The following is a 26,576-nucleotide window of genomic DNA, read 5'->3' on the forward strand; positions in this document are numbered from 1 at the left end:
AAATCTTTTTACTGGAACACTCATGACATACCGTATATTCTCTAATAGTGCGTCACCCCTTCTTTTTAGTTGCGAAAGCCACTTCAAATATTCGATTACTCCAATGGTATCCTTGTTCATTCTTTAATAATTTCTAATAAATTTTCACTTAAACATTGCATTTCACTGTCTTTGGGGACAAAATACACAATTTTCATCAATTTTCACATAATATAATAAAGGTTTTGGGATGAGCTGTGTAACTCTAGACTATGCGATATTATATAAAAGGGGTTTATTAAGAGGAAAACAGGTACAGCAACCTAACACAGGAATGGGAAGGAAAAAGGGGAGAAGGGAACGAAAAACGAGTGAATGGGAAAAGGCCTAGAATGAGCGCTCTCGTCGCCTTATATAGTGCGGCGAGAGACGCAGAGAAGACAGGGGAAATTAGAATACGTCCGCGCCCGCTGTCGGTCGAGATCGTCTCTCCTCCTACTGTAGAGTGTAATGTTGTACGCCTGGTCGTTGTGTGCATGCCGGTGACGAGTCCCACGAGTCATCGAGCATCTGAAATCGAACGAAAAGGCACGAAATAATCATAAGTATTTATCTAACTAAAAGTGTTACGAATATAAGAGTGTGAAAAGGTGCTGATCCTTACAATATTAGGTTTTATGAGGGAATTTTGAGTTCACTACTCTCGAAAGTAGTAACCTCAAAATGAAAATCGAAAAATAGTACGGCAGTCTCCAGTAGTCCGGCAGTCTCTAATAGTGCGCAACAGGGGTGTGCGGATAATAGCCGATTTAGCCGAATTCGCCGATCGGCTAATTCGGCCAACTCGGCTAATATTAGCCGAATTATCTGTTAGCCGACCTTTTTACCGATTAGCCGAATTAGCCGTTAGCCGACTTTTTGGCAGTTCGGCTAATACGTAGTTATCCATTAGCCGATTTTGGCCGATGTTAGCCGAATTCGCCGATCGGCTATTTCGGCTAATTCAACTAACATATTTTTTTGGAAAACAAAATGTGGTGAATTTGTATGATTTTTTCCTATTTGAACAGTCGTTCATCCCTGAATTTGCTCAATAACAGTGAACAAATTAACCCAAAACCTGAATTAACAGAATGGACAAAAAAAGCTTAACCAAATGAATATTTTCCGAATTAGCCGAAAATTAGCCGATTTGAATGACTGAGATTAGCCGAATTAGCCGTTAGCCGAAAATTTGGAAATTAGCCGTTAGCCGAATTAGCCGTTAGCCGGTTCTGCAAAAAATCGGCATTAGCCGATTTATCCGTTAGCCGAAAAAATCGGTTATCCGCACACCCCTGGTGCGCAAGTCGCGAAAGGCCTGGAAATTAGACACTAATAGAGAATATACGGTAGCTATGAAACATGGTGCATCGTCGGCGGATTCAAATACGAGAGACTATTTTTGAGAAACGTCCCGTTCTGCTGATTTTCCGTCTTTCACAGTTTTCCTGAAAAAATCTATTGTGAAAACTTGCAACTCCACCATACATCATCATTTCCTGCGAAAAATGAAAATGCAAAACACGAAATTTCGTCATAGTAGGTCATAGTAGACAGGTCATATATTCAATTCAAATATGAGTCAGCCTTTGTGGAAGTGGGCACAAACCATATGTCAGCAAAAACCACACCTTTGGCGGTGACGTCATAGGTCAATTGGAGCAATTTTTGGAGCATGGTATTTGGAGCAATCAAACTGCATTAACATGCACCATGAGCATATTTCTAGAGATATTGAGAAAAATCAATGAAATGTCAGCTTTTTAATGGAAAAATAGCGTTTTTTCGACTAAAAGTTCAAGTTTTCAATGTAAAAAATGTTTTTTTATGGGGTTATTCAAGTAATGTAGAAAGATGTATTTAAATACATATTTTTATGTACTTGAGTACAGTTGTGACGTAATTTTTCTACACTTTTTAATTTTCCGACACTACTTGAATAACCCCATTATTTAAAGGTAATCTAGCTTTTAATTGTAGTTTTCCACAGCAAAATTCAATTTTTGACGGAAAATCGTCAAAAACCACATTCAAAACAGGTTGCAGGCTCCCGAAGTCGAGCTCGATGCACCATGAGAAAATTTTAAGTGAAAATCTCGAAAATTGATGGTTTCCGGGAGTTATTGCTAGTTTTTAAGTAATTAAGCCCAAGCATGAACCTAACCCTTAGCCAAAGCCTTAGCCTAAGCATAACCCTAAGTCTTAGCCTAGGCCTAAGCCTTAGCCTAAGCCTAAGTTTAAACCTAAGTATGCCCACGTGGTGCCAGGCTGTCTCATTGCGGTTTGATCTACAAAAAATGCGGGAATTTTTCTCCCAGATAAATATAACGTCAGCACACTCATAACCATGCAAAATCAGTTGAAAAGTCTGCGTCTTTTTCCTTTTTTCCCGCATTTCTCGAAGATCAATCCAAAATCCTAAGCCCAAGCCTAAGCCTACGCCCAAGCCTAAGCCCAGGCTCAAAAATCCTGAACGTCTCTGGAGCCCCTATGACTGTTCTTCTCCCCGGTAAAGATTTGCTGTTGTCAACCTTATTGAGTGGGTGGTGGCCTACACATATGATTCGTCGTGTTTTCCATGACAATCGGCCCCCCTATGACGTACATTTTTCAGTATTTTCAGTTTTCCACCCCTCTCAAAATACGCAATTGCTTGCTATGAATTTTCGAAATTCCTAGTTTTATGTCCTTTTTTTATTTTCTTGCACACACAAGGAGGCGTCTATTGATAAGGAGGGTGTTACAATAGGTGTGAAAAAAGGAAGAGTCACTATTATGTTTCCATACGTATATATATATATATATATATATATATATGTCTAAAAAGTCTGAAACTTTACGTGAACTTTATTTTCAACACAATTTTTTTAGTTCCTTGTTCTAACGTAGTCTAGGCATGGTAAGAAGCTTATAGTGTCTAGAATTATCAGTTTTTTGTACTTTTGTGTTAATTATTTTTTGCCAGAAACGTAGGAATTGCCAATTTGTTTATGGCACAAATATGCCAATTTTTCGTTAGTTCCAAAATGTTTTGCTCATTTTCAAAACTTTTAGTTTGGTAAGGCTTTTTAAATGTTTTTTTACACAATTTCATATTTAAAAAACAGCATTTAATGTTTTTGTAAATTCTAACTATAAAATTCAGATTCAGCACCTAAAATTACCCCTATCACATAATTTTTTGAGACTTTTAGCTCAACTTTTGTCAAATTGGCTGAGTAGCGACCCAGTTAACCATTGTGATACGGAGTTTTGTCAGTTTTAGTGGAAAATGGCTGAAAAGCTACATGAAAATGTGAAAATAAATACAGAATCAGATTTTTCAACAAAAATTTTGTTTTGTCAAATTTTGAGTTAACAAGAGAGGGAAAAGTAGTATTCCGAAATCTTTAAAATTTAAAATTTTCAAAAAATCTACAGATTTTTGTAAATTTTCAGTACCAAATTTAAAATAGGCGCAAAAAATTACCCTTTTCACAATTTTTTATAGGCTTCTAGCTCTACTTTCACTAATTTTTGGTAAATTGGCTGAGTAGCGACCCAGTTAACCATTGTGATACGGAGTTTTGCCAGTTTTAGTGGTAATTGGCTAAAAATTACGGTTTTTACGTAATAATTAGAGTAAAATTCAAAAAAATCAATGAAAATAGTTTAAATCTTTTTTGGATTAAAAAAATGCACCAAAACACGTTCCGTATCAATTTGTGGTCTGTAGGTCACACCTTATCACAATACATATATGCTTATTCCGGTAGTAAATTCCGTAACTTTTCCGGTCTATAAGCCCTATGTCCCTATATATTATCAGTTTTGAAGCTCAAAAATCTAAAAATTCCCCCTTTTTCTCACAAAAATTCGGTCTTTTTTGCTTTTCCGGCCTAAACAAACATTAGATTTTTTTTTATACTTCTCATACTTTTTTACTGTATCAACATTGAGTTTCACATCCGTTTTTGGCAATTTTATGGCCTAAAAACGGAACTTGTATTCAAAAAAGTTGGAAAATCAAACATGTTTTGTGTTTGAATAGTGTTGTACATAAATTTGAAACTGGAAATTTGAATTTACCATCTAAAGTTACACAGATATGAGAATTTTCAGCTTATCGTAATCTGTGTAGTTAATTACCCCTACTTTGCAAATTTTAGCCCTCTAGCTCAATTTTCAGGGGTTTGGCTGAGTAGCGACTAGGATATTGCGAAATCGACTTTCATTCCCAGTGTTTTTTGCTGAAAACTTGAATTTCTGGAATTTTCAATATTTTCACCAGAATCTCCGTAGTCTATTGCCCCTAACCCTTGATTTTCAGCTTTCTAGCTTAAGTTTTGGAAAATTGGCTGCGTAGCGGCTCAGTTAGCCATTGTGATACGGAGCTTTGCTAGTTCTAGTGGTAATGGATTGAAAATTTTTGGGTCTAGGTAAAATTTTACGCTGATTTTGAAATTAATAACAAAACTTCAAAAAAATTCCTGCAAAAAAAAATTTTGGGACAAAAATTTTGATTGCAAAAAAAATTTCTTAAATTTTTTCAAAAATTTTTTTCTTGGAAATTTGCAAATTTGCATGACACATAGGCATATACATATTTTGATGACAATTCCCTACAACTAGGTGACCTACCTCTTACGAAATTCGAATCATTTCCTGCAATGGGGATTACAACCTTCTTAGATAGTTTCGGGGAGGGGTGGCGAGACATATTTTGCACCTCAAATAGGACACAATTGGACACACATCTTATGACTACTAGTTTTTTTTTGGAAAAGCTTAAGTAGATACCCCTCACACGTCACTTTTTGGTTAGAAACTAGTAGTATATAAAGTAGCACTGACTACTAAAATTCTAACGAATCTACAGCGATTTTCACATTTTCAAAAAAATTTTCATAATTTTCAGTATTAAAATTTGAAATCAGCGTCAAAAACTGCTCTGGTACAAAAAATTTCAAAATCCTAGCTCAATTTTCACATTTTTCGGAAAGTTGGCTGGGTAGAGACCCAGTTGGCCATTGTGATACGGAGTTTTGTCAGTTTTTGTAGAAAACGACAGAAAGTTTTTGAGATTGTAGAAAAAAATATGGGCTTTTCGAATAATTGAATAAAATTAATTTTTTTGCAAAAAAAAAATCACAAAAATTTTTGAAAATTTTCACCGAAATTTTTTATGGAAATTTTTTTTAGAGCAAAATTTTAGAAAACTAGTTCAAAAATCTGAATAAGCATTTTGTGAAACCTAGACACAAAAATTATCATCCAATTACCACTAAAACCGACAAAACTCCGTATCACTATGGTTAGCTGAGTCGCTACTCAGCCAATTTACAAAATTTTAAGCTAGAAAACTAAAAATTCGAGGGTTAGATGTTGTTTTTGATGCTAAGTCCAAATAAAATGCCTAAAATTCAAAAAAATCTACTGATTTTTCAGAAAATGATTCATTTATAGCGATTTCGCAATATTAAGTCGCTACTCAGCCAATCTCCCAAAAAATTGAGCTAGAGGGCTGAAAATTTAGGGATTTAGGTAATTCCAAATGCTGATTCTAATTTCAACATCAAAACCATCTACAAACCACTTTTCTAGTCTATCATCTTTCATTTTTCCGACAAAAGTCGTCAGCTGACAGTCAGTGTTAACACCATAATACCAATTTTAAGACCAACTGAAAACCGCGAGCCCCACGACACAACTGTGCCATGACTTTTGTTTTTTCTGATTTTTCCGTCAGATAAAACCCGAAAATTTTTTTAATTTCCCTTGACTTCATAACAAAACATAACAAATTCGCTGAGTGTCGACTTGAAACTTTCCATTTGGTTTCAAAACTGAGGTCAAGAAATGTGTAATTCGGTCTAAGCGGCACTAATTACAAAATGTCACAATTTTGTGGAGTTTTTGTGGTTTGTAAAGTCACAAAAAACTGGGAACTAGAATTTTTGTGCTGCGAAAATTTGAATTTCGAATTTTGAATTCTTCGCTATTTTTGGAAACATTTTAGGGAATTTTTAGATTCCGTTTTAATTGTAAGTTAAACTGCGTTCTACTTAAAATTTTGGTAAATTGGCCGAGTAGCGGCCTAGTTAATTGAAAAAAAAATTTTTTGAAATTTTTTTCACAAACACGCATTTTTTATTATTTCTTGTAAGCCATTTTCTATTAAATCTGACAATACTCTGTATCACAGTAGTTAGCTGGGTCGCTACTCAGCTAATTCGCAAACATTTTGTACATTCGAGTGTTTGTTTGAAAAATTAGAGGGAATTTTAATGTGCATTTCGAATTTACAATCGCAAATATTTGTTGGATTGGTTTTTTGGAAAATTTCAACTATTTCAAATTTTTTGTATTTTAAAAGTTCCAAAATACCTTTTGACTTTAATTTTCTAAATTTTTAGTTCTGTTTTATTTTTCAATAATTTTTAACTTTGTATCACAGTGGTTAACTTGGTCGCTACTCAGCCAATTTACAAAAAATATCTGGAAATTGAGCTAGTGAGCTATTGAAAACGGAACTTTTACCCAATTTGTTGACTACTGATAAGCACTAATTTAATCAACGTTTCGCTAATTTTTGATAAGAAATTGGCTCCGAAACTTCTAAATTTTCATGTTTTTCCTCTAGAAAATTACGTTTCTTCTCCACTTTTTTCTTGAATTTTCAGCAATTTCTGGAATTTTTTTTTCAATTTCGCTCAACCGGAAACTCATAAACCACGAATTTTCATATTTCTAGTGCTCTATTCGTCACTTATGTGCTCTTCAATGATTGTGTAGTTATCAAATTTCGCAATGGAATTTTCCATTTTCTTATCAATTTTCGGCCAGTTTCAACTTCATTTTGACCCGATCTTTCTTTAAATTTCGTCTTAAATTTCAGTGTCATGTGACTAGATTTTATTGATTTTGTTTGTGCTCGTTTTCTCAAGTTGCAGACTATTTAGAAACGTCATTTTTCGATTTTTCACACCTTTCTTGCAAAATTTTCTAGGAAAAATTTTGATGATTTTTGGAGGTTTAAAGTTTAAAAAGTGTGAGAATTGTCATCAAAGGGATCAGTACTTAATTTATGGTTAGATAATAGTAAAATGATGTAATTACTATGCTGAAAGATTTTGGGAAAATCGAAAAAAAATTTGAAAAATTTGAAAAAAAAATAAAAAAAATGGAAATTTTTTTTTTCAAAAAATGCTCTAGAAAATTAAAAACTGGGTTTTCTTCCAAATTTGTATTTAGAAAATAATTTTCCCGTTGAAAGTTGCCCATAAAACCTTTTTTTCTCTTTCAGATCCCTAGCTCAATTTTGGAAAATTGGCTGAGTAGCGACCCAGTCAACTAATGGGATACGGAACTTTACCAGTTTTTGAGTGAAAAATCTGTTATGTAGCTTTTTTAGACTAGTTTTGGATACTTGTAAAATACTTTAAATTCAGCAAAAAAAACTTTAGATCCAAACTAAAACTTTAAAAATTTTTAAATTATTTTTCAACTTTTCGAAAATTTTCTAGCTGAAAAAAACAATAAAATTCAAATTTTCCAAAGTATTTCAAACAAACTCATAACTTTTCAATTTTTTTTCCATTTTCCACTAAAACTGACGAAAATGCTAACTGGGTCGCTAGTCAGCCAATTCAGCAAAAAATTGTGTCAAATGGCTGAAATTTTCTTTTCTTAGCGTAACTTACAGTGGAAAATTTCAAGAGTTCGTTTTTTGATCCTACTTTTCTACTATCGGACACTTTAAGCCGCTACTCATCTAATTCAAAAAAACATGCAATTTTCGAAAGTTAAAAATATTGACGTTATGCTTAAAATGACAAATTTTAAATAATATTTTCAAAATCATCGTCATTTTTCACCTAATACCCTAAGTTTAGAGATTTTTATCACTGAAATTGGTAAAACTCTGTAGTTGGGTCGCTACTCAGCCAATTTACCAAAAATTGAGCAATAGGGTTGGAAACTTAGTTTTAGACGTAATTTCGTGTGGAAAATTCAAAAATCTACAAGAAAATTCACAGAAACTTCAAATTTCCCACTTTCCAGCAAGTTTTTACCTCAAAAAATAAAAAATCTAGACTCCCAGATCTCAATAGTTCCAAATTCCAATCACATGACGCATGGTCACCTATTCTTTGATTCCATTGAGCACATCATTTGCTCATTGGCTCAGAGATCAAACTGTTTGTTTGTTATACAATTTTTTGGTGCAAAACCTATTCGGTGGTTGACAGGGGCGCGCGTAACAATAGCCGTTGAGTCACCCCCGCGCCTCCCCCCGGAGAGCCCTTTAAAAGTCCGAGAAAACGTCATTTTGGGGGGATTTTTGGTCTAAAATTGTGGTTTTTTGCGTGGAAACTTTTGAAAAATGTTGCTAAAGTGCTAAAATTTAGGTTTCTAGCTCAATTTTCGGTAAATTGTCTGAGTAGCAGTAAACCGTAGTGATACGGAGTTTTGTCAATTTTAACAGGAAATGGCTCATATTTTTTTTGTGAAAGACAGAAAAAATAATACTTGTAACATAGATGCGTCAAAAATCAAAAATTAAATTTTTAAAAAAGTTTTCAAAATGTTTGAAAAATTTTTTTTCAAAATTTTTCCAAAAATTGAAAATTTTCGAAATTTCAGTTTTAAGGAATCTCAAATTCACTTCAACTTTCAAAAAGCCTACAACTTAATCTGCCAGCCCAAAAAATTTCAGCTAATTTCCATTAAAAGTGAGAAAACTCCGTATTAGGTCAACTGAGTCGCTACTCAGCCAGTTTACCAAAAATTGAGCTAGAGGGCTGAAAATTAGGGAATAGGCTAAACTGAATACGTTGAAGTTGGAAAATTAACTGAAAATTTGATTAATATTTTGGTTTTTTGAATTTCGGAGAAAAAATTTCAAAAAAGTTTTGAAAAATTTTTTCACCAAAAAAAAATTTTAGAAGCAAATTTTTTCAAAAACCAGTTAAAAATCTGAATCAGTATCTTGTAAAACCTAGAGACAACATTTTTCAGCTCGTTATCTCCAAAACTGACTAAACTCCGTATCACTATGGTTAGCTGAGTCGCTGCTCAGCCAAATTGTTAAAACTTGTCTAAATTGAGGTAGAAGTCTCAAAATTTTTTCCTATGTCTAGTTTTAGCTGCAAAATTCAAATTTAATGCTTAAAATTGAACAAAATCAATTGAATTTTCAGAAAATGAGTAATTTATATCGATTTCGCAATACCTGAGTCGCTACTCTGCCAATTTACTAAATTTTGAGCTAGAAAGCTAAAATTTCATGGCTAGGTGTAGTTTTTCACGCTGAATTTGAATATTTAAATATTTTTTCTTTAAAAGTAGTCACAGCTACAGTATACCCATGACAACCCCCGTAAATTTGAAAACATCTAGAAATCGTCATTTTTGATGAAAATTCATGCAATTTTCAATGTAAAGCCCCACTTTTTTTTTGGTGAATAGCTTTCTCCTTGCCTGCCCCCCCCCCCCTATTCATTCCCCCCATACCGCCCATCTTTTCATGATGTTTGCCTTTAAATCGTCTTAAGACCATCACCACAACGTCATTCATGTCATCTCTCACCTCACACAAACTTTTTCGTTTTTTTTTTTGCCGCCGCTCCACCGTCATTTTCCATGTTTCTTACCAATTTTGGCGCGACACTAATCTTGAAATAATTGGGTCTTGAGTGGAAGCCACGCCCCGATTTTCCTGTTTTTCGGGTTTTTAAATACACAAAACAGATGACAAATACACTTTTTAGCCCATGTTTTTGTGGGGTTTTTCCCTGGAATTTTCTGGAAGTTACTGTAATTTTGCTCTCTGAAAACCTAACAACAACTATTTTTTTGTAATTTTCAAAACTTTTTTTTTTGAATTCACCGTACTTGGTTTAGTCTATTCCAAAATTTACACTGTTCTAGCTCAATTTTTTGGTAGATTGGCTGAGTAGCGGCTCAGTTAACCATTGTGATACTGAGTTTTGTCAGTTTTAATGCTAGAAAGCTGAAAATTTTTGTGTCTTGACTTTAAGTAGTCCTGATTAGAATTTTAACAAAAAATAAAAAAATTTTGGGAAAAAAATGTCAAAAAAAATTGAAATTTTTTTTAATTAAAAAAAAAATAATTAGAAAATACAAAAACCACTCTATTTTACTTATTTTAACTTAACTTGTTGAATTCTCTGTGCGTATTCTAGTCTATTCCAAAATTTATAGCTTCCTAGCGCTTATTTTGAAAATTGGCTGAGTAGCGACTCTGTTATCCATTGTGATACGGAGTTTTGACAGTTTTGATGGAAATTGGCTGAAAATTTATGTGACGAGGTTTTAAGTAGTGCTGATTTCAAATTTAACAGTTTAGATAAACGAAAAAAAGTTTTTTTTTCAAAAATTTCAGTAATTTTTTTTATTAAAAAAATTTTTTTCAACTTTTCTTGCTTTCTTTGTAACTTTTTTGAATCTTAAAATTGTCCAACATAAAATTGGTTTATTTCCAGCTCCCAACACACAAAATGATTGGAATGGTCAATGTTCAGTGTGATACTCCTCTCGACTACTACGCAACTGCTCCAAACCTGTTGAGCAGAGACACTTCTGTCAGAAAACGTGGGGATAGTGAATCAGCAAATGGTAAGTCAAGTTACTGTAGAACTAGAAAAAAAATTAGAAAAAATTAAAAAAAAAAAGCAAAAAATTTTTCAAAAAAAATTTCAAAAATTTTTCAAAAAAAAAAATTCTAAAAATTTTCAGCTTCCCGCCACAACTCTACCAAGCGTACTCCATCATGGCGTCCACTTTTCACTGGACAGGGTAAAAAGAAAAGTTCAAAGCCCAAATATCTACAGGATGGCCGGAAAATGACAGAAGATGGGCATGACGAGGTTGGTATTTTTTCTATTTTTACAACAAAAAAATTTGTAAAAATCTGAGCTTTTTCTGTTTAAACATGCTATTCTAGCCAAAAAAAAAAAATCAAAAATTTGAATTCCCGCTGACCCCACGCTGCAAGCACGCTCCAATGCTAAATTAGCAATGGAGCGCGTTTGGCCAGCCGGATTTCAGAATTTTTAAATTCAAATTGAAGTCTTTAGGCCAATTTCTGTAATTTTTCAGCCAAATAAGCTTTGGGAAGAGCTTTTCCTCCGTTCATTCGCCCACAAAATTGAGCAGGAAATCTCGTCGCCGAGCCCACTTGAAGCACACAAAAATCTGAATTCGGAACTCTCAAAACTCAATATTCAAGGTAAATTTTTGGTTTTTCTTAATTTTTCCGTTTAAAATGCTCCAAATTTCTAGATATATTGCAAAAAGTTCAGAAAAAATTCCAGAATTTTTAGAAATTTCAGACAAATCCTTCTACCGATCTACATATTCGTTGGTGTCGCCCACGCGGATAGAAAATACTGATTTTGAGGAGTTGGAGAGGATCGAGAATCAGGAGAAGACTCAGGATGACTCGTAAGTTTAGAAAAGTCGTTAAAAATTCAAATTCCCGCCGACGGCATGTTGCAAGCGCGCTCCAGTCATAAATTTAGCATTGGAGCGCATTTGCAACATGCGCTTTGCAAATCTCGCATTTTTGACACTTTTTTAGGTTTAGAACTATACAAACTTACTTAAAATGCAACTTTCAACTCAACAAATTCAAATTCCCGCCGACCGCTGGTTGCAAATGCGCGCCAATGAGAAATTTAGCATTGGGGCGCATTTGTAGCTTGCGGTTTGTAAAATTCGAATTTTCGATACATTTTTAGGTTTAGAACTATAAAAACTTACTTAAAATGCAACTTTCAACTCAACAAATTCAAATTCCCGCCGACCGCTGGTTGTAAGTGCGCGCCACTGAGAAACTTACTGGAAATTCCGTTTTTGACGGTTTTTCGAGGGGAAAAATGCTAAAAACTTTACATTTTTTGATTTTCTTGGCAAAAACCTCTGAAAAACTGCAAAATATCCTAGAAATTCAATTTTTAATTAATTTTTTCCAGAAAACCCAACCGCTCCAACTCATCAACAGAACGGCCCAGTTCTCAAATTTGCAGTGTTTTTCTTCCATTTATCAAGACAATTAAGGGAAACAAAAAGAAGAATTCGATTACTTCAGTGAATAATAATACCAAAAATTCATGATTTTTTGAAAATTTTAACTTTTTTTTTCCCGCATTTTTTTGCCTTTTTTCTCAACTTTTACTCTCAAAACCCCACTCTTTTGTCACATAATATCTATATCATTAATTTAATTTTAAATATTGCCCCAACACACACACAACTACAGTAATCCTCTCACTTTTTCGCCCACCACTCAATTGTTGAACACACAATATTATTTTATACAAACCACACACAAAAAAAAAGAAGAATCAATCAATAAATCGGCCACAAGTTCAGTTTTTCAATTTTTGAAATTTTTTACATTACGTATTGCATAGGCTATTTCTATATTAAAAATCAGTTTCAAAATTTGGCTGAGTAGCGACTTGGCCAAACTTTGAAGCTTTGTAACTTGTTCAGATAAAGAGCTAGTGCTTAGATTTCAAAGTTAAAAACCGTATAGTTTTTGTCAAATCGAAATATTCACAATCGGATACAATGCATAAAATAGTCTCGAGTCGCTACTCAGTTTTAATGGCTCCGTATCACACAGTATACGAGCGGACGTAAAATTTCATGTTCTACAATTTGTCTTTTGCAAGAAGTTTCTAGCATCAAAATGAACAAAGTTATGGTGTTTTTGAAAATTTAACTGAGTAGCGACTCAGTGTGCCACGGAGTCATTAAATAATCGACTGAGTAGCGACTCGCTATATTTCAAATGTGCATAACTTTGCTGATTTTGGTCCTAGGAAAACTTGCTCCAAAAGGCAAAATTGTTGTAGCCCATAAAATTTCACGTTGGCTGGAACAAAATTTGATACGGAGTCATTAATTTCGCTGAGTAGCGACTCATCAAATTCTAAAGCAGCATAACTCTTTTCAATAATGAGGTAGAAACATGTTCTAAAAAGCAAAATTGGAGCCAATAAAATTTTATTTTGACTTTTATTTTGGCACACAGTTTGATACGGAGTCATTAATTTCGCTGAGTAGCAACTTGTTTCAATAAAAGTAAAGCGTACTTTAAAATGCACAAACCTTGAAAAAAGCTTATGAAAATTTTTTTTTCAGAACAAAAAAATCTGAAAAGTTCAAATTTTCAGACTGTCCTCTGGCCTTGTGATATGCAAATCTAGTGGTGAAATGTCAAAACAACAGCCAATTTTTAGACTTTTATGGTAATTTTGCTGACCTTTATCAATTTTTCCGTCGAAATTTCCATTTGTTTACAGTGGCAATTTTTCGGTATAAAATGTGCCCCAATTTACCACATTTTATCGCAAAATTTTCCGTGTTAAAACATGCTCAAAATGATATTGTCAGCACTATTTCTAATCCCAGCAAGTCAGGGATTCATAGATTTTAACCCAATTTGTACAAAATTGGTAGAATATAAAGACTCACAGAATACTGTTCTGGAGGGATATTTGGCGTATCCTGTGTAAGTTTTTAGTGGGAATTTTTTTTTAATTTTTGAGGTTTTCCAGAATTACTGGGTTCTTCCGTAAGCGCCCTGCTGTCATCATCTTCCATGCTTTCACTGGACGTACCGAATTTGATAATCAGAAGGCTAGGGATTTGGCTAAGGTAGGTCAAAGTCTAGGAAAAAGGAAATTAGCTTTACTTTTGTCTTTTGGAGCAAGTTTCTAGGATCAAAAATTCACACAGCTATGACAATTTGAAGATGAGTCGCTACTCAGCAAAATTAATGGCTTGGCTCCGTATCACATTTAATACCATTTAATTAAAACGGTTATACTCTACAACTTTGCCTCTTGTAGCAAGTATCTAGGACTAAAGTGAACAAAGTTATGGCAGTTTGAAACTTGTTTGAGTCGCTACTCAGCTAAATTGATGGCTCCGTATCATATTGAGTAGCGACTGAACAAGTCGTCATGAAACTCAAATGGCCATGACTTTGCTCATTATTACTCTTTGAAACTTGGTGTAAGAGGCAAAGTTAGTCCACGTCGGTGGTATAAAGTGTGATACGGAGCTATTGGAACTGAGTAGCGACTCAAATTGCAAACTTGGTACTCTGGTTTGAAATTTACGCTCCAAGTTGTACCATGTTTCCAGGCCAATATAAAATCTAGCCAAGTCGCTACTCAGCTAATTACTCCAAAAGTTGCCATAACTTCCCCCATTTTGCTCCAAGAAATTTGGCTCCAAGAGAAAAAATGTAGAAAATACAATTGTTTAAAAAATTCCATAATTTTCAGCTCGGCTACGTAGCTTTTGCCGCAGATACCTATGGAAAAGGAAAAGCCGCTCCAGATGTGAATGGAAATTTTGCCATTATGGGAGGTGGGTTCTAATAATTTCCAGATTCTATCTAAACTAGACTAAAATTGAAATTTTCCAGAACCACAACCCTCCGCAGCTGGATTCTGAGTGCCTGGAACTATGTAAGAGGTCTAAAATATGTCCAAACTAACAATATCGGGTCAATTGGGTTCTGTTTTGGCGGGCTTTGTACTTTGGATTTGGCCCGTTTCAATGTTGGACTAAAAGCTGCTGTGTCATTCCATGGAACACTTACGGATTACCCGGGAAATGGAACGTAAGATTTTTTGGTGATGGGGTTACTGTAGTTGACCCAAAAGGGTTTTCACTTGAAAAGTTAACTTTTCGAAAATTCTCATGGTCAAATTTGAAGCCAGCAGGTGTTTTTACCTTATAATTACCATTTTCTGGCAAATTTAGAAAGATCGTGCTTTGATGAACTTTTGGGTTTGTTTGAGACTACAATAATCAAATCTTTGGAAAATAATAAATGAACTGAAAATCAATGAGAAAATTAAAATTTTAAATGGATGATGAACCGAAAATTTTCTAATTCTAATTTTTGGTTGAAAGGTAAAAAACTGATTTACTAATTTTTTTTTGAAAATTCTCACAGTCTATTCGACACCTCAAAAAAATGACAGAGTTGAGCTTATTCTTGGTCTTTTTCTGGAAAATTCATAGTTCGGAAAGTTTTGATGATTAAATTTGAATTGGTGAGCTATTTTAACCTCAAAATTGCACTTTTCGGCAATGTTTAGAGTACGTGGGTATTTTGTGGTTAGACGTGGTGCATCAACCTTTGTTTGTGGACTTTTGAGCCTATGAAGCCTTGAAAAATGACTAGTATCGTCAAATTTTATTTTCTAAAAACGTCGAACAAAATAGCTGACTTTCAATATATTTTTGAAATTTTCATATAAAATCCAAAATTAGCAAGCATTTTTGCCCTATAATTTGCTGAAAAAAAAGCCAATTTTGATGTGGAGCCTAGAAAAATGATTAGTATCGTCGAATTAAATTTCTCAAAAAACAACATAATATTGCACAAAAATTTTCAAAAAATTTCGAATAATTTTTTTCAAAAAAAAAAAATTGCAAAAAATTTTTTAATTTTTTTAAAATATTCAAAACTTGAAAAACTAGCTGATTTTTAAAATATTTTTGAAATTTTCATATAAAATTCTAAATTAGCAAGTGTTTTTACCCTAAAATTACGGTTTCAAATTTTTAAACATGGTGCATCGATAGGTGTTTTCTGACTTTTGAGTTCAATTGACTAAACTGAAAAAATAAGTGTTCGGGGGTAGAATTTTGCAAGAAATCTGAATTTAATAATGAAAAACTGCAAAAAATTTCGATTTTCGTATGATTTCTTGGATTCAAAAAAAGTAAAAAAAAAACATTTTTCCAAAAAAATTCCCCATTTTCAGCACAATCGACGCTTCAATCCAAGCTCATCACGGAGATGCAGACCCTCACACTACAAATCAAAACGCCGATGATTTCATTGAAGAAATGAGGAGAAGAAACGGTGATTGGATGTTCAGTAGATACGCCCACGCCGTCCACGCCTTCACTCTCCCCGGAGTTGAGAATTGGGAAATTCCAGGAGCCGCATTTGATCCTATTGCTTCTAATAGATCTTGGAGTGCTATGAAATCATTTTTGACGGAGAAGCTGAGCAATTGACGAGTTTTGGAATTTTTCAAGTTTTCCAAAAATAAATTTTTCTTCAAATTTTTTTTTGTAATATTATAGTTTTGTAAATATTTAAAAAATAAAAGTAGTTTTTTAACGTTCAATAATTGATATTAAAAATAAATGTCAAATGCGCTCCACTGCGAAGCCTACAAATTTTTGGAACTCTAGAACATTTCAAATTTGAAGAATTAAAAATAGTAGATTTAGACCTTATCAGATACTGTAATAAACTTTGAAAATTTCACTTTTACACTAAAAAATTAAAAAAAAAAGTCCCACTTACCGCAGGTTGCATACGCGCTCCATTGCTAATATTGCTGAAATTGCGGGATTTTTGACCGTCTCGGCTCGGAAAATTAACAAAATTAAAGTTTTCAACCTTTATTTGACAGAATATGTATATTATTTACAAGAAAAGCAAAATAAAATAAATTACTAAAAATGGCAGGGATATTTTTTTGCTGAACTTTATTATGGGGAAGGGTTCGAGGTATAGGTTAAAAGAAGGTCTCTTCACGATAAATTACTACGAAATTGTGTAATTTTTACAAAATAAGAATTAAAAGTGATCAAATTGTGAAGAAAACAAAATTCAGATAAAATTTCAGAAATTTTTTTTTCAAAGTTTTTTTTTCGAAAAACATTAAAATTTCAAAACTTCTCAATTAAGAAGTTTTTCAGCCAAAAACGCTTCCATGGCGCTCCAAGACCTATTCGAAGCAATAGGATCGAATGCGGCTCCTGGAATTCCCCAATTCTCGACTCCGGGGAGAGTAAAGGCGTGGAGGGCGTGGGCGTATCTACTGAACATCCAATCACCGTTTCTTCTCCTCATTTCTTCAATGAAATCCTCGGCATTTTCATTTGTAGTGTGAGGGTCTGCATCTCCATGATGAGCTTGAATTGAGGCGTCGATTGCTCTGAAAATGGGGAATTTTTTTGGAAAAATGTTTTTTTTTTACTTTTTTTGAATCCAAGAAATCATACGAAAATCGAAATTTTTTGCAGTTTTTCATTATTAAATTCAGATTTCTTGCAAAATTCTACCCCCAAACACTTATTTTTCCAGTTTAGTCAATTGAACTCAAAAGTCAGAAAACACCTATCGATGCACCATGTTTAAAAATTTGAAACCGTAATTTTAGGGTAAAAACACTTGCTAATTTAGAATTTTATATGAAAATTTCAAAAATATTTTAAAAATCAGCTAGTTTTTCAAGTTTTGAATATTTTAAAAAAATTAAAAAATTTTTTGCAATTTTTTTTTTTTGAAAAAAATTATTCGAAATTTTTTGAAAATTTTTGTGCAATATTACGTTGTTTTTTGAGAAATTTAATTCGACGATACTAATCATTTTTCTAGGCTCCACATCAAAATTGGCTCAAAAATCCGCAAACAATGATGTCTTACCACAAAATGCACAGATATTTTGAATTTGTACGATAACTGCAATTCTAGGGTAGAAATTGCTGCTTAATTCAATTTGACAATGAGAATTTTCGAAAAATAAATTTCTCAAGTGAAAACCCTTCCAGCCAAACTACAGTAACCCCACCAAAAAAATCTTACGTTCCATTTCCCGGGTAATCCGTAAGTGTTCCATGGAACGACACAGCAGCTTTTAGTCCAACATTGAAACGGGCCAAATCCAAAGTACAAAGCCCGCCAAAACAGAACCCAATTGACCCGATATTGTTAGTATCTACAAAAGAGAGCCCCTTCACATAGGTCCAAGCACTTATAATTCGGTTGCGGAGGATTGTGGTTCTGGAAAATTTTAATTGCTGAGACATTTTTTGTACATTAGTGAAATCTACCTATTGCCTAGAAGTTGCCCCATAATTGCAAAATTTCCATTCACATCTGGAGCGGCCTTTCCTTTTCCATAGGTATCCGCAGCAAATGCTACATAGCCGAGCTGAAAATTATGGAATTTTGTGAACAATTATATTTTCTATGTACAAGTTTGCTCTTGGAGCCATGTTTCTAGGATCAAAATGAATAAAGTTACGGCAGTCTTAGAGAAATTCGCTGAGTAGCGGCTCAGTTCACATTTAAATTTGCTTGTAAAATTGAAAAAAAAAACTCGGAAAAGGTTAGAAATGAGCAGCAAATTTGGAAAAAATTGTGCAAAATGTATTAGAAATCGCAAAAATCTAAAAACATTTTTTCTAAAAATTTGAATTTCCGTCGGTCGCTGATCGACAGTGCGCTCCGTTGATAAATTAGCATTGGAGCGCATTTTCAGTTTTTTTGAGTTTAAAATGAAACAAGCTCTACTAAAATTTCAATGTTCAGTCAAAAAATTCATATTTCCTGCCGGCCGCTGGTTTCATGTGCGCTCCCGTGCTGAAAAAGAGTCGTTAATTTCGCTGAGTAGCGACTTAGCAAATTTTGAAGTTGGCATAAATTTTTTTGTTCTGCTTCTACATGCGTGCTCCAAAAACCTTGTAGACCAAAAAAAATTTAAATACACCAAGTGTGATACGGAGTCAGGAATTTGGCTGAGTAGCGACTCAACTTCAAATTGTCATAACTTTGCTCTCATTTTAATCCTAGAACCTTGCTCCAAAAGCCAAAATTGCAAAATTGATTCATCGACTTTGACCTACCTTAGCCAAATCCCTAGCCTTCTGATTATCAAATTCGGTACGTCCAGTGAAAGCATGGAAGATGATGACAGCAGGGCGCTTACGGAAGAATCCAGTAATTCTGGAAATTTCAAATGTTTACAAAAATTTTCAATTTTTCTACTGAAAACTCACACAGGATAAGCCAAATACCCCTCCAAAACCGTATTCTGTGAGTCTCGGTACTCTACCAGCCGGGTCACAATTGGGTTAAAGTCAATTGTCCCCAAGCTCAGGGGAATTAGAAATAACGATGCCAAAATTATTTTCTGCATATTGTTTTTTGTCAGATAAAACATGAAAAATCACGACGCGTTTTATACTTTTTATACCCGAAAAATAGATAATCCTTTTTGGCCCCGAGAGAGCAGAGAGAATTAGGGATAAAAATTGTGAAAAACTGCGGGTTTTAGTACTCCCAGACATTTATTTTGTTGTATAAACAAGTGGAAATATTGTTGAAAACTTGGAGGAAAAATGTTCAAAGGTCAGTGCTCCGATTTTATGGTAATTTTCTTATCTGAAAATGACCAAAAATTGGTTGACCGCGGTTGTTTTCCACTTTTTTCACACCATTTTTGCATCAAATTTGCATAGTTTAGTTTTGATTGCTACTCTTATCAGTCTATCAACTTTTGGTCACAAAAATTCCTCTCTCGTGATGGACTACAGTGTTCTTCGGCTTGAAAATTTGTGTTTCTCTGCAATTTTTGACCCTAAAACTAGTTTTTAAGATTCAGTGCATTTTGTCGTGAGACATGGTGAATCGATAGATGTTTGCGTATTTTTGAAGCTACAGTAACCCAAAAACGTGCAAAATTGGCGAAAATTAAATGAAATTGTTATTCAAAATTGAGATTTTTGTGAAATTGTGAAGAAAATTTGAAAAAAAATTTTCCAATTAAAAAACGATTTTTGTTCTATTTTTACTAAAAATTCATATTTTTGAAAATTTTAAACTTGAAAATTTGTTTCTCGGCCCTAAAACAAGTTTTCCAGCGAATTGGAAATTTTGGTGCATTTTGTCGTGAGACATGGTGCATCGATGAAAATTTGCGTATTTTTAATGCTACAGTAACCCCAAAACGTGCTGAATTGGCAAAAAAAGTATATTTATAACTCTAAAACAGGATTAAATTGAAAAAATCGAAGAAATTGAAAAAAAAACTAGTTTTCCAGAAATTTTCCAGTCTCTGTGAATTTTTTCGTAAGACATTGTGCATCGAAGAGTGTCTGTGTACTTTTGGAGCTACCGTAACCCAAAAACTTGCAATTTAACTGTTTTTTTTAACATAAAAGGTACACAGTATTGCAACTTTTTGAGCTCCAAATTTCCAGAAATTTTTTTCAAAACTGTTGAAAAAATTTTAAAATTATACATTTGTTTATTCAATCAATACCGCTTCACCGGAGGGGCAAAGGAAGTCAGAATCCCAATTTCCTCGGTTTTTGGTGTCCCCTGAAGAATTGAAAAGTAGTTGGTAGGATTTTTCTCAAAATTTGAATAAATCCAGTAGTTGGAATTATCCAAAAATTTATCAAAAAAATTTTATCTGCACACATTGATCAAAATTCAAATTTTTCAAAAAATCAAAACAAATTGTTAAATTATTTTTTTAAAATAAAATCTTAATCTTTCTTGTACGGTTTTTATGTGTTCACAAAAAATTCAGTTTTTTGCTTTTCCGGGGTACTGTAGCTCCAAGAGTCTGTGTACTTACACTGACCGAAAGAAAAAAACTGAAAACTTTTGTAGAAAAAAAATTTCAAAAAAAAATTACAACATGTTTTTAAGCCAATTTGAAAATTCAGTGCATTTTGTCGTAAGACATGGGTCATCGAAGGGCGATTGCGTACTTCTGGGGCTACAGTAACCAGACAATACTTCAAAAAAAACTCTCACCGAGTCGTATTGTCCCTAGGACCATCTTTCGTTCCACAGTACACCGCAACATTGTCCAGACGTGTCTTATCGTACTTATCTTCTCCTGGAATATTTTTCAACGCAAATCCTATGAAAAATTGGGCATTTTTTGGGCAAAATTGTGTATTTTTCCATGCTGAATCTTTCAATGCTCCGTCACTGCTGAGAATTTGATTTTGCTCATTTGGAGCACCTAATTTCCACGTTTCATTTTTTCATTTTTCAATTTTTTTAAATGAAAGAAAAAAATCTAAATAATAAAAATACGAGTTTATTGATTCAATACAATGAACACAAGAATAATACCGAAAATTTCAAACTTCCCGCCGGAAAAGTTAAAAAAGGGGTCCCGTCGGTAGTGGCCCCTCTCCTGGTAATCTTCCGATCTTTGCGGTGGCGGAGGTGGCGGTTTTTCAATTTTACAGCACTTCATTTCCAAATCATTTGTTCCCAACGGTGTAAACTCTGGACCTGGCATAAAAGGAACCATTGCTTCCATTTGCGACCGAATCAAGCAGACCGCTTCACCGGTGGGGCATAGGAAGTCAGAATCCCAGTTTCCTCGGTTTTTGGTGTTTCCTAAAATTTTGAAAATACGATTAGTGGGTTAAGCTTCAAATTTGGATAATTTCAGTAGTTGAAATTTTAAGAATATCATAAAAATAGGCGGAGTTACATCATTTTGAAAAAAAAAAATTTAATTTAAATTTTTTTTCACATTTTCAAATAAAACCAATTTTTTTCAAATCTTTTAAATTCAAATTTTTTGAATTTTTATACTAATCCAACAAAATACTTACCCTCACCGTATTGTCCCTGGGACCATCTTTCGTCCCACAGTACACCGCAACATTGTCTGTGTATTTTTCCATGCCGAGTCTTTTACAACTCCTTCACTGCTGAGAATTTGATTTTGCTCAGTTGGAGCACCTGGAAAAGGGCTTATGGCAAAAACTATAATATTTGAAATATTTTGAGTAGGAAATTCGATTTCCACACCACTTTTTGAGTTTTAAAACATTTTTTGACCTAAAATTTGAAAATTCTGTGCTGGTCGGTCGTTTGCGTACTTTTCAAGCTACAATAACCCACAAAACTCGAAAATATGGGTAACAGAACACAGAAAATTCAAAATTTCTAATAAAAAGTTCCTACAGCTCACCAGAACTCCCAAATTCCTGACAATACAGAGCAACCGCACTGACAGAACCAACGATCAATGAAAAATCACTGGAAAATTCATCGGCAGTATTTTGTGAGTATTTTATTTTCAAGCCATTTGCATAATGTCCTGCTGGACAAGAAACTGGATTTTTCCAAACCGAACGAAGTTATCCGGGAGATGTAAAACATTGAACTTGGAGCAGAAGTAGAGAAATTTGAACGAAATCGCGGAGATTTAGAATGTTCTGAAAATTTTGATGGTTTTTGCAAGATAGGTAGGCATAGGCAGGCTAGGTAGGCAAGAAAGGCTAGGTAGGCTAGGTAGGCTTGGTAGGCTAGATAGGCTAGGTAGGCATAGAAAGACATAGGTATGCACATGTAGGCATAGGTAGGCTAGGTAGGCTAGGTAGGCATAGAAAGACATAGGTATGCACATGTAGGCATAGGTAGGCTAGGTAGGCTAGGTAGGCACATGCAGGCATAGGTAGGCAGCAGCGGTTGATAGGCGAGAACTGCTATCCAAACAGACACAGGCAGCAATAGGTAGGCATAGGTACGCAAAGGTACAGGCAAGCAGACAGCTTGAGAGGCTGACAGGCGCGTCTGGCAAGTCCAGCAGGCACAGGCAACGATAGGTAGGCATAGCATTGGCAGGCATATGGCAGGTAGGCAGGAAGTAAATTCAGGCGCTTGAAGGCTTACCTACCTACCTACCCTACCGAATTGCCAATTTTTTTCATTAAAAAGAAGAACTTACCATTTTCTAAAGTTGAATAAGTGGGAAATTAAAATGCGAGAAACTATTAGTTTTTTTCTTGAATTTTGAATTCCAAGTGGCAACGTAAACAAAAATTGAAATTTTATAAAACTATTAATTTAGAAAATTTATTACACGCAAAATTCAAAATCAAGAAAATTTTTCACCAAGTTTTTATAAAATTTTGAAAATCTGTGCATTTTGTTGTAAAGCGCTTGGTGTTTGCGTACTTCCCAAGCTACAGTACACAAAAATTCAAAAATTAACATAAAAATCTTCAAAATTTTATTGAAAAACCAGGAATAAAAAACAAAATAAAGCAACGTGGCACATTGAATTGAGTATCAAAAGGGGGAAATGGAAAGAAAACGGGATGAAAAAGTGAGATACATTTTGTAAAATTGTTAACAAAAAAACCTAAACAGCACGATATTCAATATTAAAATCCAAATAATCGTATCTAGCATATGCTCCAATTACAGCTAAGGGACCTTCTGACTGGAAGACTTTTGGCTGGGAGTACCTATTGTAGATGTGCTCGTCGCAGCAGAATCTGGAACAAATGTAGGTAAAGTTTTGATACAGTTAAGGAAAAGAAGGTCAAACTACAGTAATTTTAGAGAAAAGTAGGTCGAAGTACAGTAATTGTGATGTGAAGTAGATCAAACTACAGTAACCCTTAAGTAGGTCGACCTAAAGTAATTTTGATAACAAGTAGGTCAAACTACAGTGATTTTGCCAACAAAGTAGGTCAAACTATAGAAAGCTTAGAAAGAAGTAGGTCAAACTAAAGTAACCCTTAAGTAGGTCAAACTAAAGTAACCCTTAAGTAGATCAAACTACAGTAACCCTGAAGTAGGTCAAACTACAGTAATCTCTTACCTGGGACCTGTCATTGTGAAATTTGACAGCTTGAGCTCCAGAGCATTAAAGGAGCATGACATGGAGCATGGTGAGATGATGTTCTTGATTTGGATCTCTATGGATTTTCCTTGGGATGCCTGAAATTCACGATTTTTATGAATTTTTGACTGAAAATTTGAAATTCCCGCTCAAAATAACCAATTTTTTCTTTTTCCTAGACTTCTGGCTCTAAAATTGACGTTTTTGGAGTACTGTAGCTCCGAAAATACGCAAACATCCTTCGATGCACCATGTCTTACGACAAAATGCACAGATTTTCAAATTTTTGTGAAAAACGCGTTTTAGGGTCGAAAATGCGAGTAGAATTCAAATTTTTAACTGAAAAATTAAAAAAAAACTTACTCTAATATGCCAAAAACAGTGCTCCGGGGTTGGTAGGACGGAGTTCGAGTGGACTCTGGTGCGCACGGCTCCGTAGAAGGTTTGAGATGTTTCGGAAGCCTGGAATTTTGACTTTGAGTTGGAAATTGGGTAAAATTTGAGTTTTCCACAAAGAAAATTAGCAGGCAAATATAGAAAAAAAAGGAAAAAAGTAAAAAAAAAATTTACTAATTTTTTTCGAAAATTTTTTCTGTCTAATTTTTTTTTCTAAAAATTTCAAAAACTCACCCATAACACCCCTCCACAATCCGAATTATCCTTCTGGCCTACTGAATGGGCCTCAATAGTCTCACAAAAGTTCCCGCCAAAACCATCGGGGCACACACACTGGGAGCAGTCGCTCGGAGCCGGGTAGCCGCCTTGTTGACACCGGTTTAGGGTGTTTGCACAGCGTTCTGAAAGTTTTTAATATGAAAAATAAAAATATCAAGTGACATATACCATGGGGAAAAGATTTTGGAAACTTTTTTTTTTTGAAAAAAGATGGAAAAAAAATTTTTGAAATTTTTTTCAAATTAAATTTTTTTTTAATTTTTAACTTTTCCAAAAAATGTTTTTAACTTTCATTTTGTCTATTATGACTTACCATGACAATTATAAAGCACATTCATCCTCGAGACATCCTGAAACGTGGCTCTCATCCGATTTCCCATAGCCTGAGCGAACTTTTGATCTCTGGCGTAGATCACCGGGCGATTGGTGTTCACGGCGAACTGATCTACCGAATAGTGCATCACACTACCGTATTCATAAGCCGCTTCTTGATGGTCCAGTTGTTTTTCGGATTCCTGAAAAAAAAACTAAAAATGAAAAAACTAATTTTGGCTGAAACTTTTTTGCCGTCTGAAAATCTCATTTTTCAGACGTCAAAACATATTTTTAGAGTGCGAAACATTAAAATTCAGATTCAGAATGCATTTTCACGCCGAGTAGGCTTTTTCTAGACAATTCTGTGATTTTCTGCATTTTGTCGTAAGGCTCTCGGTGTTTACGTACTTTTGAAGCTACAGTAACCCGAAAGCTCAAAGTTAGGCAGTAGCATCCAGAAAAAATGTGGTGTATGGAAAAAATTACGGAGATTTTGAATTTCTAGTCCAAAATTTGCAAAAAAACTCACTTTTGCAAACGCAAATGTCAAATTCGGGTTAACATTCGAATAATCAATCGATATAAATTGATCCCGATCGCCTCTTGCGTGTTCATGATAAAATCCAAGAGTATGTGCAATCTCATGGGCCACCACAAAAGTGTGATCGGTGCAACTGCGCTCCAGTGACAACGACTGCTCGCGGAGACTTGGCTGCTTTCCAACAAAACTCCAGCATCCATTTCCTTCGAATATGCTCACATGGGGGTATACATATCGATTTTCATGGAATGTTACACATGTTTTTTCACTCCAAAATTGCATGGCTTCAAGGACTCGCTGTCGGGAACGGGAGGCTGGAATACGGTGGGGTTACTGTAGATGGAGCTACTTAAAAGCTACTGTAGCTTGACCAAATGAGGATTTCTGTAATTTGACCCACTAATGAGGTACTGAAGTTTTAACCTACTTCAGGAATACTGTAGTTTGACCTTCTAAACGATTACTGTAGTTTGACTAACTTAGGACTTACTGTAGTTTGACCTACTTGTGGGTTACTGTAACTATACTTAAGTATACCTGCGGTTACTGTAGGTTGACCTACTTAGGGGATACTGTAGTTTGATATTCATAAGGGTTACTGTAGCTAGATCTAAGTAAAGCTACGGTTACAGTAGTTTGACCTACTTAGGGGATACTGTAGATTGACCTAATTTCCATAAACCTTACTGCACTTTGACCTACTATCTAAAAATATAAATTACTGTAGTTTGATCTATTTTTCTCGCGTAAAAACTCACGAAAATTCCTGTCAAAAGAGTAAGGCATCGGAAGCTTCCACTTTTTGTGCTTCTGTCGGATTACGGCTCGCCGAGCCCTGGATTTCACCACTGCAATGTCCCCTTGGTATAGATATTGACCTACTCCAACTAAGGAATTGATGTCTCCTTCGTTGCGGTTCTGAAAATTGGAATATTCAGTGGTTCTTGGCAAAAATGAAGTGAAAAGGCTTACCCGAACCGCCCGCCGACCACGTGGAATTGCGTGAAGCGAAGTGATAAGTAGTGGGAAGAAAATTGGAAGAATTTGCATATTTACAGACAATCTGGAAATTTTTATTGGGATTTTTATCAAAATTTTGTAAGAGCAGAAATTCGCAAAAAATCAACACGATTTTTTTGAGGTTTTAAGACATTTTTCGACGTTTGGAACTAACATTTTCAAATTCATCGACAAAATCTACCCCCTGGAAACCTTTTTTCTGGCAATTTTTCGGGAAGTGTGTATTTTGCCGTTAAACATGGTGCATCGATAGGTGTTTGCGTACTTTTGGGGCTAGAGTAACCGGTGATGATAAGAAAATGTTCGAAATCAGTGCAAATAAGTGAAAGTAATCATAAAATAAAGAAAAAGTACTCAGAATTTAAGTTTTCAAAAAAAAAATTTTTTTATTATTTTTTGAAATTTTTCTTTCCAAATTTTAAATTTAACTAGTTTTAAGGCGGTTTCAAATTTGATAGGTTGACTTTATTTAATATTTTTTAAATATTCAAAAAGAGATATTTAAAATGTAGTCTTACAGTCAAATTGAAAAATCTGTGCATTTTGCCATA

General features: G+C 34.3%; 3 protein-coding genes and 2 pseudogenes across 8 annotated transcripts; 2 read left to right on the top strand and 3 right to left on the bottom strand.

The window, feature by feature from the left end:
• Positions 1–10,491: 10,491 nt before the first annotated feature.
• Positions 10,492–12,405, top strand: T23F4.2 (uncharacterized protein; the record flags this gene model as incomplete). Of its 4 annotated transcripts, none has more annotated exons than NM_061522.5 (5): positions 10,492–10,641; positions 10,762–10,892; positions 11,125–11,254; positions 11,358–11,469; positions 12,000–12,405. In NM_061522.5, 5 exons carry the CDS (start codon positions 10,524–10,526, stop codon positions 12,139–12,141), a joined length of 633 nt encoding a protein of 210 aa, NP_493923.2. The 4 variants fall into 4 exon arrangements, with proteins under 4 accessions (NP_493923.2, NP_001305231.1, NP_001305232.1 ...); NM_001318302.4 differs by having other exon boundaries at positions 10,507–10,641; positions 11,349–11,469; positions 12,000–12,404; NM_001318303.3 differs by lacking the exon at positions 10,492–10,641 and having other exon boundaries at positions 10,869–10,892; positions 11,349–11,469; positions 12,000–12,141.
• A 1,001-nt stretch (positions 12,406–13,406) lies between these two features.
• T23F4.1 lies at positions 13,407–16,085 on the top strand (annotated as a pseudogene). Its single transcript has 5 exons — positions 13,407–13,546; positions 13,593–13,692; positions 14,328–14,412; positions 14,471–14,668; positions 15,825–16,085. Coding segments are annotated over exons 1-5 (784 nt in total).
• Positions 16,086–16,451: 366 nt separating this feature from the next.
• Positions 16,452–19,047, bottom strand: dlhd-1 (Dienelactone hydrolase domain-containing protein). Its single transcript, NM_061524.5, has 5 exons — positions 18,862–19,047; positions 18,709–18,808; positions 17,914–18,014; positions 17,666–17,863; positions 16,452–17,015 (listed from the first exon to the last, which is right to left on the bottom strand). The coding sequence occupies exons 1-5, from the start codon at positions 18,999–19,001 to the stop codon at positions 16,757–16,759; spliced, it is 798 nt and encodes a 265-aa protein (NP_493925.1). The 5' UTR covers positions 19,002–19,047; the 3' UTR covers positions 16,452–16,756.
• Positions 19,048–20,921: 1,874 nt separating this feature from the next.
• Positions 20,922–22,574, bottom strand: T23F4.5 (annotated as a pseudogene). The gene is made up of 4 exons: positions 22,572–22,574; positions 21,813–22,059; positions 21,447–21,580; positions 20,922–21,229 (listed from the first exon to the last, which is right to left on the bottom strand). Coding segments are annotated over exons 1-4 (692 nt in total).
• Positions 22,575–22,841: 267 nt separating this feature from the next.
• nas-27 (Zinc metalloproteinase nas-27) lies at positions 22,842–26,240 on the bottom strand. The gene is made up of 8 exons (NM_061525.4): positions 25,978–26,240; positions 25,764–25,923; positions 24,994–25,319; positions 24,463–24,664; positions 24,105–24,271; positions 23,838–23,936; positions 23,454–23,572; positions 22,842–23,124 (listed from the first exon to the last, which is right to left on the bottom strand). The coding sequence occupies exons 1-8, from the start codon at positions 26,053–26,055 to the stop codon at positions 22,989–22,991; spliced, it is 1,287 nt and encodes a 428-aa protein (NP_493926.2). The 5' UTR covers positions 26,056–26,240; the 3' UTR covers positions 22,842–22,988.
• Positions 26,241–26,576: the final 336 nt, after the last annotated feature.

The sequence above is a fragment of the Caenorhabditis elegans genome, chromosome II (genome assembly GCF_000002985.6).
Source record: "Caenorhabditis elegans chromosome II".
In the NCBI taxonomy this organism is placed as follows: domain Eukaryota; kingdom Metazoa; phylum Nematoda; class Chromadorea; order Rhabditida; family Rhabditidae; genus Caenorhabditis; species Caenorhabditis elegans.